This window comes from Gavia stellata, chromosome 13, assembly GCF_030936135.1.
Source record: "Gavia stellata isolate bGavSte3 chromosome 13, bGavSte3.hap2, whole genome shotgun sequence".
Taxonomy (NCBI): domain Eukaryota; kingdom Metazoa; phylum Chordata; class Aves; order Gaviiformes; family Gaviidae; genus Gavia; species Gavia stellata.
In genome coordinates, this window is record NC_082606.1 from 4,400,933 (window position 1) to 4,417,939 (window position 17,007).

Consider the following 17,007-nt stretch of genomic DNA (forward strand, 5'->3'; position numbering starts at 1 on the left):
GGGTCTACATCTTGTTTGGTCAGATCTCCATTTGCCTGGCTGAGCTGAAACGCATCCTGCACGCTCCTCCTAGCTTCTGCTCCATTACTACAGATCTTTTCCAGTGCTTACCACAGATTTCCCGAATTGCTGGGTAGGAGGATTTTCTGCTTAGAGTTAGGCCCATCCCCTCTAAACCTGAACAGCATGGCTCCCTTAGGAAAAGAACTATTCCAGAGCCCTAAGCATTTAATTCCTAGACTTTGTGGTAAGAAATAAGGCCTTAATGGAAATAACAGACTAAGAAGGGTATTTTAAAAAACAAGAAGGCATTTATCTTCTCTTGGTTTCCGAGCTACAGCCCAGTTTTCAATAGGTCTTCTGAACGCCTCTGGAAATTTTGCTCCTGTCATAACTATGGCAAACTTAGACTGATCAGCAAAGCTCTTCAATGCATATTGCAATTCTTGATGTTTTCTGAAGCTACACAAGATCCTGAATTTTTCTTGTACACTTCAGTCAGAGGGCTATGACCTTTCCTCAACTCTGAATACAGAGTTTCCTGGACATCTAAACCCAAAATAACAACTTGACTCTGATTTTTCACACATGAGCAAAGTAACCCTTCATTTATTCCTTTTCCACCTCTTTTCCTGGTAACCTGAAATGCCTGAAACCACTGAACACAACGTAGCCTACACTGAAGTCCTAGCTTCCGGCACAGTCACCGGCTCTGCTCTCTGCAACTTTGACTTGCTGGGGCCTTCTTCTCTCGCCTGGTGCTTCCCCACAGAGGTCTGTGCAAAACAATACTGATACTGTGATTCTGTGATACACACTCTATTATGTTGTACAACACAACAGCATTGCTGAGAGCACCCTCAGCACGGAACCCCCATGGTAAGAAAATGCTCCTGGAATCTGACATAAAAATTGTATTACAGACAAGAACTTGGAAAAGAAAGCCCCAAGACAGAGCTAGCTGTATGGAAATGGGGAGGGTGCAGCAAATATCAGAAAAGCAGATTGGAAGCAATTATTTTGCAGAATCAGGAATGACATCTGGTGGCAAGAGACAGGAAGCAGGTCAGGGCATTTACTTCACAGGATAGGGGATGTGAAGGTGCCTAACAGAAAAACAAACCAATCAATTATAAAGGCTCATAGGGAACAGGAGATACAGCCATGAACTTGAGACCTACTCTCCTCCATAGGAGTCATAACTCTCTTTGGTTCAGTGCTTTTAACATGTAAGAGGAAGGAGAACAATAGAAACAGTGATGGTAAGCGATCTTTAAATATTTTTAAAAATCTCTTTTTTCCCAGCCTGCCAGGTAATTCTTGGAGTCACAAGCTGAATCACCACTCACCATCAATGATCCTCTTCACTCTCCATATTCGTAGTGTGATAATAAGGCTGATAGCATCCCACGGGCTGCTGGGGCCATTAGCCACTGTTGAGGCCACCATTGGTGCCAAGGACAAGATTATGACAGCACCATCAAACACCTAGAGAGAAATCAGCTTTTTCAAACCCTTCCTAAAGATCATAACCCTGCCATTCCTGCTTGGGTTCTTGAAGGGCTCCCACTTTGCCCAAAAGAAATGCAATTATGGTACATATTTGAAAGGGATATGAGACGTGGCCAAGCCCCAGAAAGGCTGCATCCTTTTTAGGTAGCACAACAGAATTCCTTAGTGCATTTTATGAGGTGAGGAGAGATAAACTGTGGTGGGAGGACAGGGAGAGAGAAAGGTATTTGGAAATGCTGGCCAAAATCCCCAAGCAGAAGTGATAGCCGAAATGCTATTACAGCCAAGGAGTTTTATTATCATTGGTATTTATTACCTGTTACTTGGCATAATGCCATCCCAAAAAAGGATGCAGTCCCTGCCCATAGATCTTACTGTCTAAATGAAGAGATCAAGAAGACAAGTAGAAAAAGATGGAGCAGGGAGGCTTGATAGCTCTTGGCCACGTCCTGACTACACAACGTGTGTGGGAACACCCATGCATCAAGACAGAAAGACTCCCTGCTCTCACCTTTACTGGCAGCTAGGTTTTCAAGAGTTTTGACAACTGGGACTATTCAGAATGATTTGTATGACATTGGTTGCATTGGTGGATTAGATCAGAAAAGGCAATTGTGCAAAGTATTAGACAGAAATGCACGAGTAAATACATGTCAGAGCAAACCGGCAATAGTGTTGTGTCTGTCCTACACTCGCCTAGCAGGGCAGAACAGAATACCACGTTCTCATTCCTACTGAGACCCTTCCCAGCTGCCAAAGACCATTGACTAATGGCTTGCATAAGGAGGCAGGACATAGATTTTATAAGCACCACACATTCAGAATTGTGCATAACAATTCGGTGTATTGAAAAGAAACGCTTCTTACTGCCACCATTCGATGGGCAGTGAACAATATCACTCCATTCCAAAATACCAAAGTAAATTATCAGAAACTGCAGCATTTAGCTTCAATAATAAGAATGTCTGGATCAATAATTTAAGTCTCACTTCAGTTTTTTAGCAAAACAAGTTAAAAGGTTTACAACTTTTTTACAAAAACGTGCAAGCCTCGAGACTCACTTAAGCTCCGAGAAAACCCAGATTTTCTTCTGGTGCATCGTGTGCAGTATTAGTTTATCAGAGAGTACCAAGAAAGAGCTTTTAATTTTCCTGATCTCCAGATTTCTGCTCAGATTGAGATTATGTGTTACTTATAATACATGCATTTCCTTATCTACCTCTGCAACAGTATACACATTCTACCTCATTTTTAATTTGAGGTACAAGTTACAGTGTTTATCATAATTCAATTTAATTAAAAAAATAATTTCACTGTAAAATTGGGGGTTTTGCCAAACCGGTATTTTCTATCACAAAACTGTACACAATTTTTCAACCAGTTCTAATTTCAACTTGATTACTGGAATGGGGTTACACAAGTCACATGACAATTTTTACTCATATTGCTCATTATCTCAGGGTAGCAGTATCAACAGTTAGACTAGCACAGCTCTAACAGGAAAATAAATAGACACATACAGCAAAAACTCCACAATCCCTTCCTTAAAGAAACATTTCCAAATATCACACTCTTCTGAGTATCTCACAGAAAAAGGGACTGCATCACACAGCTATGTATACATGCATATAATGAGAAGAATGTGCACATTTATCTCAGTTAAAAGATACTGTATTGCATCAGGTCTATAACAAAGCCACCCAAAGCAGTTCTTAATATTCTTGCTGTGTCTGCCTGGAAAACAGTACGAAGAGTAACAGTGCTTACCTCTATTTTGTTTTCAATGTAATCCCATATGCCAAGGACCACAATCCTCAAAATAGTCTAGTAAAATAGATTAGGGGGAAAAAAAGATGATGAACGTTATTGTAATTTCAGATAAACATTTAGTCCTTTACCTATTTAGGGGATCATTTTTTGTCTTATTTAAGCATTATGCATTTCTTCTGAATAATAATGAGGATCTAGAAATAGCTACACTTCTTTATTATAAAAGCAGGTATTGCTTTCCAACCACTATATTGACTCAGTGAAACTTCCATAAAAAAGTTCCAAGTTCAAATGTTCATCGGTCTTTCCAGCCCTCTAAAATCTCTCTTTTAGACTTGTGAGATTTAGATTACCACCCCCCCCGCCCCAGCCCCCTGACCCAAGCCTATATAAGATCCACTGTGGAGGCTGCCTGGTTGGAATGGGGGAAGACTCTCTTTTCTTACCATCTTTGATATGCCAGTGCTTACTATTTCCTAGGAAAAGAACAGAAGCACTGCCCCCTCTTGATGCCTAAACATACTGACATTTCATCAGTCTGAAGAGCAGACGCTCTTATTCTCCCCCTTCTGCAGCACAGGGCTGTTGTCTTTTTATAAAATCCCAGAAAGTCATAGGATAAGGGAGAAAAATATCTCTGTGATCCTCCTCTATTAACCAAAACAGCTATAAGTAGCATCAGTAGCTAGAAAAGAGGAATAAAGAAAGAACACAGAATGAACCAATGGTGAATTCCCATTAAAAAATCCAATAGCATATTTCCTAATTCTTAATCTGGCTTTCAGAAGACGCAATTAAAAAAAAAAAAAAAAAAAAAAAAAAAAAAAATCAGTCAACCAAGTCATGATTGAAACTGAATTCACATAAAAGCATAACTGGTAGGGATGTTTTCTGCCAACAGCAACATCAAGGTCAGATTTTGACAGACACTATAGCCATGAAGATTCTAACTGCAGCTGCGTGCCTTGCGAAGATCAAAATGCTACTTTCTCCATTAAAGAACAGTACTAATGACAGAGAGCTCAGCAGGCCTGTGTGTGAGGGGTGACCACTGCAAGAACTGTGCAGAAAAAAGTGACTGTGATGAATACATGCATCTCCTCTTCGTTACGAATACAAATATATTAAATCCCAACCAACTCTGAATTTATGCCAAGCATACCAGCACTAACTAATTGCAGAACAACACTGGATTTTTCAGTACTGTTCCTATGCATGGTTTTGCCAAACCCCATGAGCCCAATTGCCTCATTTGGCCCGGGATGACTGTGCTGAGCTCTACCTTGGCACTCCAAACCTGGATAACAGCACTTAATCCTGTTTTGCAGAGGGAGACATTGCTGGAGGAGATACGGTGCTTTCAGAGCCCAGCCTCATACCATCAATGAGCAGGAAAATGAACCAGCCAACACTTACTCAGAAATGGCGTATGCGAAGCGTAGGCCAAGTCTAGCTGAGAAAGGGAGTCGCTAGCCAGAAGAGAAAAATGCAGTGCTCTCTTTCCTCTACAAAAAGTATGAGACTTTAGGTAGACACCAAGACCTGCTAATGCTGCTGGTCTGTACTCCTCAAAAGAACACTTCACTTCCAAAGTATTTTACAAATGCACCATAGGAATAAGGCTATTCACAGCAACTTCCTTATTAACCTATACGCTTGAGGTTTATATGTGGAGGAGGAGATGCACAACAGCAGCTCCTCAAATCCCTTAATGACTCCAAATTTGCCAGCATGATGTGATGTGATGTAAGAGCAAGGTGTAAGTATAACTGCTGCTGTACAACCAAGGCACTCCTGCAGCCTCAACTCAGGCCCTGAGCAGAATACACAAAAGCATCCCAGCTCCTGTGTAAGCACCTCCCTCGCTCCTCATTGAGAAGCTGCACAAAACGCTTAAGTACAAGTTACTGACGAGCCCGTAGGTTCAGCTATATAAGCTAACCCGGGGTCCACCACAGCAAGTTCCACAGCAGGCAACCATCGGGAAATGCATGAGGAAAACCAGTGCCTTCTTTAAAGCTTGGGATGCTGCCCTTCCTACAGCATGTTGACAGCATAGAGAAATCGGGCTCACTTTCTTCTACGCTTAGGCAGCATTTATGAAGTGCTACGTCAGTGAGCAACTAAAGGATGGATGAACACTTAACACGTTTACAGTAACTGATGGTGAAAATCTTTCTTCCTTTGAGCAGGTGTGTACAAAGGTATTTTCACTTAAATAATACAGCACATATGCACAAAGAAAATAGAATCACTGTCTCGCAATCCTAAATATGATTTAACATGGGGCTGTTGAGGGAACGTAAAAAAGGATTTTCTTTTCCACCTTTTCAATTCCTCACTGCAGTGTTTAAATCAGACCGTGCTACTGTCGTATTAATGGGTCTGAGCAGTTCTCCACGGGTTGGAAGCTAGCACAAACGTTTTCATTTTCACTCTGCTGGTGTGAATCGGCACAAGTCAGCAATGACTGGAAGTCTACTCAGCAGATATTTAATGCAGTAATGGTTGCTGTTGCTACCTCCAGAAGACAGGTCTCCTCCTCACAAAAAATGCCTCGATGATTAGCACCTTTGCTCTCAGCTAGAGCAGACACACTGTAGGAAGGGAGCGCGTGAGGGCGGAATGAACCCAGCTCCCCATCCGAGAGACGCACTGCTCAGAACAAACTCAGCACAACTGAGGGTTAAGCTTCACAAACATTTGTTCTGTATGGAAGGTCTTAAAGCTATGCACCAGCATTACCCGCCAGCTTGTCACCCTTAACAAAAAAACCCACATCACCACTGAAGTTACAAAAGCCACATGAGGCAGCTTTTCCTTGGTGCCCTGGGGGAACCGGGCGCCCCAACAAAGTACCATGAGTGAGTCACAGACCACGTGCATCTGGAGAGACAGATGCCGTATGCTTGCTGCCCACTGGCCAGTCTTCACTAGTGGCAACTCCGAACTAGGTTTAGCTTTCTCTGCTATCCCTCTGTTTGTACAAAGCATGAGATCACATCCACTGCTGTTGCCCTAACTCTTACCCAGAGGAGTCTGAACCAAGCAAATTTGGACTTCACTGGGCAAATCTCCCTGACTGTTCAATATAATAAATACTTTGACTGAAATGAAAGCATTGGTGTTACTTACAACATTGTAGTATTTTTCCTAAGCAATCAAAAATATCTTTCAAACAAACACATAGTGCATTTGATTGTTTACTTTCTCTGTACAGAACTTAAAAAATGAGAACCTGTAGCAGAATCTGAAAAAAACAGAGACAGAAATTAATAATCCAGGAAACCTCCTACGCACTGTACATGGACCAAACTGAAAAATGCATATGACTTAAAAGAGAATTGCAACTGTAACATTCATCACAGATAAAACATAAATGTTAGTTACGACTCTACTATTTGTAGACACAAGAATCTACAACAAATAGGGAAAAAATGGAGCAGCACTGTTGTTTCCTACTGATGAGTAGGCATCTTTCAGCACTGTAGCAAATGCACACATATAGTTTTGCATTACACTACAGGCATTCTGCATTTTTGGACACATAGATTTGAAAGCAACCATTAAATACCAGTGTGAGTACTTTTCTGTTAAAGGCCACTCCCAGCTTGGTTCTTTTGTACTTGAAAAAGAATGCTTTAACTTTTCTTGACTGAAAGTCTTTTAATTAGAAAGTCCTTAACATATATTTTTTTTTTAGTTATATCCGAAATACATTTTTTGTTTTCTGCGAAAAGCTAAATTATTACATAAAAGTCTGTCCAGTGCACTAATAAAAGCTAAATGACTGAACACTTGTTAACTTCTTTAAGTTGGAGTAAACCCAGATGAAAGTAAAATTTTAAACCATTTTTCAGACAGAAATGTAATTTCAAAGTTGACAGTATCCCTTGGTGTCACACAGTTGTTTGCACAACATTAACTGTCTGCAGTGAAGTTTATGAACTGTGTGATGCTGCAGGTTTTCTCTCTAATTTTGCAGGGGAACCTGGCCAAGTCCTTTGCTGAGGCAGCCGTGTGAATTCCCACAATCTGCATGAGCTAGCTACATTTGTCAGCTGACTGCAATGCACATTAGGTAATTTTAATACTTTTTTGCTTGCACAGTTAATATACAATTTACTACTCAGTGATTCCCTGTGCCAAATTCATCCGTAGTGTAAAGAAAGCAAAAGGAGGCAGCACAGGAGGTGAAGCTGCCCCACCAGGTTTAGCTAACAGCAAAGGAGAGCAACTCTGCATTTCAAGATTGGGTAGTGATTGTACAAGAGATAGACGGGATGGAGTGAGGTGGAAAGGGTGTCTTTAGAAAAGCCCTCCCTTCCTTCCACTGCCACAAAACTCATCTGTCTGTTACAGAGGGTCTTTCTGGCTTGTACAGAAACTCTGAAGATTAAGCTTCTGCCTTTTGGATGTCTCTCGTAAGACCAAATATTTATTGAAATCTTTCCCAGAAAGAAAAACCTTGTACCCAATCTGTAATTTATAACCTCTCTGGTTTGGGTCACTCCACAGAGGCCTTAACTCATTCACTAGTTAAAAGAATCTTCTTTTTCCGCCTTCTGGCGTGCCTGTCCTGAGATACTGCATTAGCTCTTCTAGGGCACACCATCCCCAGGCCACCAGAGCATGGAGGAATATGTTAGCACCTTTAAACTGAGACACCTTTCTGTTTCCAGTGCACAGGCCTCCTCCTCATATGGCTTCTCTTCAATCAAGGCTCTGAAAGGAAACGTGTAACTACTGACCTCACCTCACATATTACCCAGTACAAAACACTCCCCCCATGTACTGTACTCTGTAACTGCTGTGGCTCTATTAGCACATGTGGTTACACAGAAATAAAGAATGTATGTAAAATGTATGTAAAAACACAATCTCACATTTTTTTCTACACACTGCACTTAATTCTCAACAGTGTAGCCTTGTATTAATTTTCCAAACATTAACTATCTATATTTCCCAGTAAAACATAGTATCTGTTGGTAATAGCATGTATTTGATTGAGCCTAGTAAAAACTGAGTCATGCCATCGTCTGCACAGTTCTGATGTGAATCTTGGTATTTGTGCCTAGTAATGCATTGTATTTCACATTGAATAAGCCAGAATATTTCCTGAATGACTTTGTGTTGTACAGATAGTGTAGGATCGTTTTTAGATCATGTAGGTTCAAGCTTTGCACAATTGAACGTGGTGCCATGTTCTACATCTGTCTGTCTACAGCTAGGAATATGGATGTTGGTGTAGGTGGTTGTGTGCTTTTTTTCGTTCCTTGCAATAAAAATTATTTGGAGTGTATTTTTTGCGATTTTCACATTCTGTCATGTAGCTTTTGTTTTTAAATACTTTTTTTGCCTAATCGTTTTTGAAAATGTAATCAAAAACCACTGAGAAACCATGTGTGTTGAAATTGGTACTGTTTCTTACTTTTGACTTGGGGGTTCAAACAAATGCCAAACCCAGCATAGCCCATACGTTTTGAGGACAGATCTGTGCATTGGACATTTATTCCTCAAACTCTGTAATTTAAGTGATATTATTTGGGCCCCTCCGAGTACATAAATGCCTTTAATAGATTGCCATGAATTTAAATATCGTGGCTACACAAAGTGGTATTCTAAAGCTCTGCATTTGAACTTTCCACTTTATCTGACGAAGCAATTTAGTTTAATAGTTTGCCTGCAAATGAAAACATCTAAAACCCAGTGTACAAGTTTTGGCACAAGGTTAGAGCCTGGTGCATTTGTCGGTCAAATCCCTGCCATTTTTCTTAACTTCTGCCTGCAGCCCATTTTGGGCTCTGGGTGACTCCAGCGTTGGATGCTGCTTTAATTTCCCAGAGGTTAAGCCTTTCTTTAGTATACCACCACTCTGAATCTAGATTTGGAAGAGCGGCAGCATTTTTCTTCAGGTTTGAAAACACTGTCATTCTGCTGCTAAAATATAAATAAGTGACACAAGGTCACTGGAAGGGGCTCCCCAGGGAAGTGGTCATGACACCAAGCCTGTCAGAGTTCAAGGAGCATCTGGATGATGCTCTTAGTCATATGGCTTAGTTTTAGGTAGTCCTGTGAGGAGCAGGGAGTTGGACTTGATGATCCTTATGGGTCTCTTCCAACTCGAGAGATTCTATGATTCTATGATTCTATAATTAACTGCAAAAGCTTGGTGACACTAACAGACATGAATGCACTACATTCTTTTTCGCTGACTACCACTAATACTCTATTATGATATCATATAGTATCCAAATGCATCTTTGCATAAACACTGCAGTTATATTTGTTCTTATGTTCCCACACGATATTTGTTCTTAGAATATGGAGAAAAATAATGAATTTTAAACCGACAACTCTGGATAGATTTGAAAGGGCTTTTCGGGAATACAAATGGGTTACTAGAGCTGCAGTATACTACCATAACATAAATGCAGATTGGACAGAAAACTGGTCTTAAGCAACCTTGCATCAGAAGTTCCCTCTGGGCATGATCACACCAGTGCTAATTCTTATCTTTGAAATGCACTGCATAGAAGGTGCTGGACTGTCGCTAAAGAGATAAAAGCACAGATGAAGCACTGATAGAGCACACCATAGAAGTCAGGTATATTCTTGGAAATGAAATGGGCAGACTGGCATTCCAGTAAGGTGTCTAGCTAAATTCCTAGAGCTCTACAAAACCGTCTTCCCGGGTAACTACTTTTTTCGTGAAGCAAGAATTGGTTGGAAAAGAAATTTCACAGTGCATTAAATATTTAAATTTTTACACACTAGCGAAGAAGGAAGCTTACATTTACCTTTATAAATTATATTAGCATATAAAATCCGTATCTTTGTACCTAGATCCCCCCAATCACTCCCTTTAAAAATCAAAACACACACAACCAGCAATGCAGTGCATTTATGTACCATGAGAAAAGTTGTGTGTACATGAATGAAAGCAAATATCCAGAAAAGGAGCCACAGCTTATGGAAGAATTACGGAATTAATAGAAGACTATTATCTTTCTGCTCAGCTGTTTGAAGCTCACAAAAAATGTAACAAAAGTAACATAACTGATTTTTCCGATTTAAAATTATGAATTTGTTATGAAAAATCTATATGGGAAGGACATTATTTTGTCTTACTTCTGCAATTTGGGATGTTTCTCCTTTTTAATAGACCCTAATAGTAGGGTCTTCCTTAGTAGGTTTTTTTTCCTTCCAAGGATTGCTATTAACAAGGAGTAAAGTGTCAGACTACTATGAACACTTCCTTTTAACATATAGGATGAGGAAATTCTTGGGTTGTTTTTTTTCCTCCTAAAAGTGAAAATGCACTTGTGAGCCACAGCTAATGAAACAAATTCTTTATCAGCTCAGAACCCAGACTTACTCTACTCACTTTGAGAACTCGTTTCTTGGACATAGATGCAGGAAAAAAGTCGCAATTCTGTGACTGCCTAACTTTAAGCACATCAGAAGACTTCATTACTCCCAGGGAAACACTCGAAGTGCTGAAAGCTAGCAGAATGCCTGAGTGCTTGGCTGACTGAAGCACATACAGAGCGATGCAAACAACTAATATCAAAGAACTCAATTCTTGCACGCAAACAGTCTCATCAATCTTAGTGGAAAAGCAGAACTGAACAACAGCTACAAAATCAAATACTTGTGGCAATGTGATAAGACTATTAAAACACAAGCAGACTCCAATCCACTTACCAAAACACTGTGACATTCCCCATCTTCCTTTTCTCAGCCAACTATTACCAAGGCTGAATTTGCCCTCTTGATAGGGTGTAACCCCGGCCTTGCCTTGCTGTTGGTACTGGGGTTTTCCCCCCCAGTGTCTTTCTCTTCTCTTCTGTCTTAACATCTGGGTAACATTTGGTGCACAGACAAATCATAGTGATGTATGTAAACAGAGACAAATATACACAATCATCACCACTAGTAAATCCTACACTTGGAAAAAAGCAAAAAGAGCTGATGTGCACTTCACTTGAATAAGGATATTTTAATGTGGAAAGTCACAGACAGTGACAGAGAATATAAAATTAACAGAGGGCAATAAATTCCTTTAAGGCTTGTGGCTATAACACGAGTGTAGAGAGAGAGCAGGAATATGTTGTGAGAGGAGCTACTTAATTTTGTTGGCAGCTGTTCCGCTGGCATTTGCCAGCTGCTGGCATGTTTGTCCCCTTCATTTTAAGCAAGCAGTAAGCCAGTGCCTGTTTAACTCCATCATAATAGGACTGTAAGTACTTGCAATGCCTTTATAGCACCAGCTTTTAATCAGTCATATTTTTCCAAAACATTCAGATATCATGCTGAAAGTTTTCTGGTTTTTAACAAGTCTTTTACAACTTTGTATTATTTGTTCGCTAAGTCTGAGTTGAGGCCTTTCTGAAGAATTATGTATCCACACTTAAAACTAATGGGAACCAAACTACAGAATAAACAATAAACATCCAAACTTAGGACATGGTACTTGCTATGGAAACAACTCTTTCTGAACACCAGAAACCCTGAATCCTTACTTTGAGGAAAAAGGCACTGACTGAAGGACTAATCAATCCTCAGCAGCTGCCTGTTACATCCAAGCAAACAAATTAAACCTGCTCATCTCTGGAAAATCAACCTGGCATGAATAGTCACAGACTGCAAAATCTCACTATAACGCACAATCTTTCAACAAATAATTCCAAACAAAGACAGCTGACTCATGGTATTGGGAATCAGAGGGCAAAAAATCCTCTGAAGGCACCAAAAGAGCAAATAAAATTAAGATGGATGAAAAAAAAAATTTCTGTGATCTGCAATTTTTGCAATATTTCATAACCTCTTGAAAAATCAAAGTTTTTTATTTGGATGAGAAAAAATTAAACCCTCTGTTTTTCCTCTGATGAGACGCATTTCAACACAAACAGATGTGCTGTTGCTCATTAAACCAACCTGGCACAAGGCTACCCCCAGCAAACCCAGTAGGAAAGGTACACCTTCATTCTCTTCCAGACCTGCAGTCTTTGAAGCACATCCAGTTGCTCTGTGGAGCAACACCTCTGTTGCTTTAACCCAGTCAAGGACTCTGAGCTGCCAAATGAACCAATATCCCAAAATCTCCCCTGCTCTCTGCACTTTACACGGCTGCCTCGTGGCCTCATTTTTCTGTGGTGTAAATTCAAACCATAATCAAATAGGTGAAGGAAGATACTTTGGAAGACAGAAACAGAAAATAAAGTGAGTGGTAAAAGGTTTATAAAAAACAAGAACAGCAAGTAGACAAAGAGAAGTAGTTCCAAATACCTAATACAGAGAGAAAGGAGAAAAGCCAACACAGATCCAAAATGAGGATGGTGAATCAGGCAAGCAGTTTTGGCTCTGAAGTATTTCTGTTACTGTTTTCCTGCAAAACACTTCTGAACCAGTTCATCCACTTATATGGGTACTCTGTCTCAGTAGAACTGAAACAACTAATTCCTTCCTTCAGATGAGTACTGCCCTTGAGGATCTGTCTGCACTGCCACAAAGAAACCACCAAAAACTGAACTATGGAAGGGACACAGGCATCAGGGTTGGAGAAGAGTGGTTGGTGGTATAAGTGAATGAAAACAGAACTTGAGACTACACCCCAGCAGAAGGAAATTGAGAACCACAGGAGAAGTTTCTTCTGAAACAAGCTCCAGAAAGCGATGAAGATCAGGTGAGCGTGCATGTGCAGCCGTGCTGCTAGCAGCAGAGTTACAAGCTGATCCTGTTGGGAAGCTCAGGATGACAGTGATCTCCAGGGTGCTAATCCCCAGTGAAGAAAGATTCTGGGGGAGAGGGAAAAGTATTTCTTTACAGGGAATGGACTCCATCTAGCAAACCCGAGTCTTCAAGAATTAGGATGTGCAATTCACAAAGGAAAGACTCTGCAAAATTTTTTCATTGTTTAGAGATTGTTTTTCTGTCAGTTTACACGTATTCTACAACCCACAATCACCGTCAAAGGATGGGGAAAGTAATCATATCTATTTGTGTAACTGCAGGACCAGAAGGCTAGGTTGCAAAGCAGTCTTGAGATCCTTGCCTGTTATCAAAGAATCCTTTCAGAAAGTGCCCACTCACAGTCTGGCAACACCAGCCAGAAAATCCCTGTTATAAGTAGAAATACAAAATGATATACGTAAATAAATGTATTTCATTAATAGGACCTTGGAAATAAGCAGTGGTATAATATGGCAAGTATGAATTCAATACAAGTGATCTATCAAATCATTTGCAGACATCACAGCTCCCTGGTTTTTGATAATTTTTTTTTTGTAACCTTCACCTAAATTTACCATAGAGTGAAGACATTAACATCTGTTTGGATGATAATATTTTCTCCTATGAAACTAGAAAAAATACTTTTAAATGTTTAAGTCCAAGCTGTCTTTCAACTTAAAAACATAAAATGTATTTTTTGTGACAGGTAACACATGACCTGGAAAAATAGCCTTGAAATTATTTTGCGATATTTCAGGAGTAGTCTAAATGTCTCAATACCAATGACTTCTTTTTGGAATAAAGTTGAAAACTGTAACAGATTATCCCAATTTGATTATTTGTTATATCATGACTACACCCTTTTCCAACGCATACATTCACACAAGTTTTTGCAAAGAAATTCACCATTTGTTTCATTCTCTTACTGTGTCTATATGCAGCAAGCTAGAACATCTAAACTACCTACATAAATCGTGAGAGGAGATAATTCCATTCTTAAAACAGATCTTTTTGTAAAAAAACCCACCTTTATTCCTGAAGAATATATCTTATTCTTATACCCAGTGACACCGATAAGATTTCTGTGAGAAAAAATGGATGAACCTAGTCCTGTCCTATGCCTGTAGTGCTTTGGAGATGATTATTTCTTTTTGTAGTTTTCCAATAATAATTTGTAAAACAGTATCTTCCATCTTTCCTTGCCAATTCTAGGCAACTGACAAACAGCGTGAATCTAAACAAGATTTTTTAGTTAGCTCAGTAGAAGCAGCAACTGTTAATTTTTTCTTTTTTTTTCCTTAAAGTACACTGCACTACATTTATTCACAGTCAAATTACTGTTAAACTCTTGCTAATTCCAGTGACAGCATAAAAATACTTTGTATGTGGTGAAAGACTTTGATTATACATACCTCTGAAAAGAAAACAGACAGGATGACTAGGCTGATCCAGTGAATTATTCCTGCAAACTGTAAAGCACTTGAAACTGCAATTAACACAATACAATGAAGCATCATTATAGTAGCAGAATGCAACTTACGTTTAACATAATTAGTACTGCTACAAGTTACATATGGGTGAAGCTGTCTTTCTTAAATTTTGTAAAGGAAGTACCAGAAAGGGGATGGGATGTAATGGGACATGGAACTCCAGCCCTGTCAGCTGCTCACCCTAATTCAGGCCAGCATGTTAGCAGCCGCAGCAACTGTTCACTGGAGCTTTTACAGGTAAGACTGCTGGTAAGCACTGACATAGATGTTTTAGGTCTTTGATGCTCTGTCACTGCCCCATGCACTCGTTCCATGCACTGCTTTAGTACGAGATGCGTGACTAAACCCTGTATATCCTAAAATCCGGAGTTAGAATTCTGTAAGGAAACAGAATGCTCTACTATCCCCATGTTATTCCTTGTATTCAGTCTTTGACAATTCAGCTCAGAAGATCAGTAATTATCTGCCCCAGGTGTTTAAAAACTAGTGCTCAAACTGGGCTTCAAATGACATTTCTATCACCTAAATAAATAACCTAGATACGTATACTTCTGTACAGCTCTCTGGATGTGGCATGAATAGCCATGACTAGCTCAGAATCCCATTCCTCTCAGAGTCAAGTTTGACTCTAGGAAAACCATAGTGAGAGAAGCAACAGAAAGAACCAATGTCATTGTTAATTGTGAATAAATCTTAATATATTAATTTTAAGGACTTTGTGAAATATCAGCAATTCTCATTTGTACAACAAACATAATGTGACTATTTTTGTACAGTCTATTTCAGGAAACGTAGCTGTCATATGGACAGCTTTGTCTTTAAGCAAGTTTCTATGAGAACACTCAAGAAAGTTACAGTAAGTGAAATAAAATTCCAGTTTAAGTAATTGGTTAAGACACACAATTTCCTTTGTAAGCACTCTTTTTCAGAAAGTGACCATTAAAATTGCTTATGTTCACTTCATTTCAAACTCCTCCATAAAAAGAAGTCTGTAAAGGGTAAGTTAAAATGGTAATTTATGAAACTCTGGATTTTACACACTAACTTCCCATATAGGTACTCTTTATGCATGCAGATTGTTGAGGTAGTTATTCCACTTCCAAAGTGGAATGACTTTGAACAAAAGTCCCTTCAGGAACTGACTGGCAGGAACACTCAGGAAAACTTACCTGAATTCATTAAAAGCATGATTTTACAGAGTACTAAAGCCTTGCACAGACAATCACTGGCATTAAATCAGGCTTTCATTTGATTCAACTTTTTTTTTTGGTAAGTAAAATGAAATAAACTCAGACAAATGAATTTGCTGCAAGACTACACAAGAAGCTCTATGATATGGGTTGTCTTTAAGGGCTTAAATAAATCTTTTGAAATTGGGAGATTACCTTAATAAGTAAGTTCAACTGAAATTCTGTGATCAAAGTTCCCTTCGTTGCTAACACAACAAAGCAGAAAGCTGAAAGGGTCCAGTATCTGAACTGCTGGCAACTCCTACACTGAAGGTCACATGCTCTCAAGTTTGGAATAAGGGAATGAAGAGAAAAAAATTCTCTCTTTACTTCAGGGTATTTGCGAGTCTACCATCTCAGCTGGATGGCCGAGCCCAGAGAGCTGTGGTGGATGGAGTTAAATCCAGCTGGCGGCCGGTCACAAGCGGAGTCCCCCAGGGCTCAGTTTTGGGGCTGGTCTTGTTTAATATCTTTATCGATGATCTGGATGAGGGGATTGAGTGCTCCCTCAGCAAGTTTGCAGATGACACCAAGTTGGGCGGGAGTGTTGATCTGCTCGAGGGTAGGAAGGCTCTGCAGAGGGATCTGGACAGGCTGGATCGATGGGCCCAGGCAAATTGTATGAGGTTCAACAAGGCCAAGTGCTGGGTCCTGCATTTGGGTCACAACAACCCCATGCAACACTACAGGCTTGGGGACGAGTGGCTGGAAAGCTGCCCTGCAGGAAAGGACCTGGGGGTGTTGATTGACAGCCGGCTGAATATGAGTCAGCAGTGTGCCCAGGTGGCCAAGAAGGCCAACGGCATCCTGGCCTGTATCAGAAATAGCGTGGCCAGCAGTAGGGAGGTGATTGTGCCCCTGTACTCAGCCCTGGTGAGGCTGCACCTCGAATACTGGATTCAGTTTTGGGCCCCTCACTACATGAAGGACACTGAGCTGCTGGAGCGTGTCCAGGGAAGGGTGACGAAGCTGGTGAGGGGTCTGGAGCACAAGTCTGATGAGGAGTGGCTGAGGGAACTGGGGTTGTTCAGTCTGGAGAAGAGGAGGCTGAGGGGAGACCTTATTGCTCTCTACAACTACCTGAAAGGGGGTTGCGGAGAGGTGGGTGTTGGTCTCTGCTCCCAAGTGACTAGCGACAGAACAAGAGGAAATGGCCTCAAGTTGCGCCAGGGGAGATTCAGACTGGATATTAGGAAAATGTTCTTTCCTGAGAGAGTGGTGACACACTGGAACAGGCTGCCCAGGGAGGTAGTGGAGTCACCCTCCCTGGA

At 40.4% G+C, this 17,007-nt stretch overlaps 1 protein-coding gene across 1 annotated transcript in view; it reads right to left on the bottom strand.

Annotated features, from left to right (window-relative positions):
- Window positions 1-17,007, bottom strand: part of TMEM266 (transmembrane protein 266) — a 65,643-nt gene that overhangs the window by 30,475 nt on the left and 18,161 nt on the right. Inside the window, 3 exon segments of the mRNA XM_059823591.1 lie at window positions 1,350-1,488; window positions 3,280-3,336; window positions 14,430-14,503. Of these exon segments, the coding sequence (XP_059679574.1) occupies window positions 1,350-1,488; window positions 3,280-3,336; window positions 14,430-14,503 (270 nt within the window).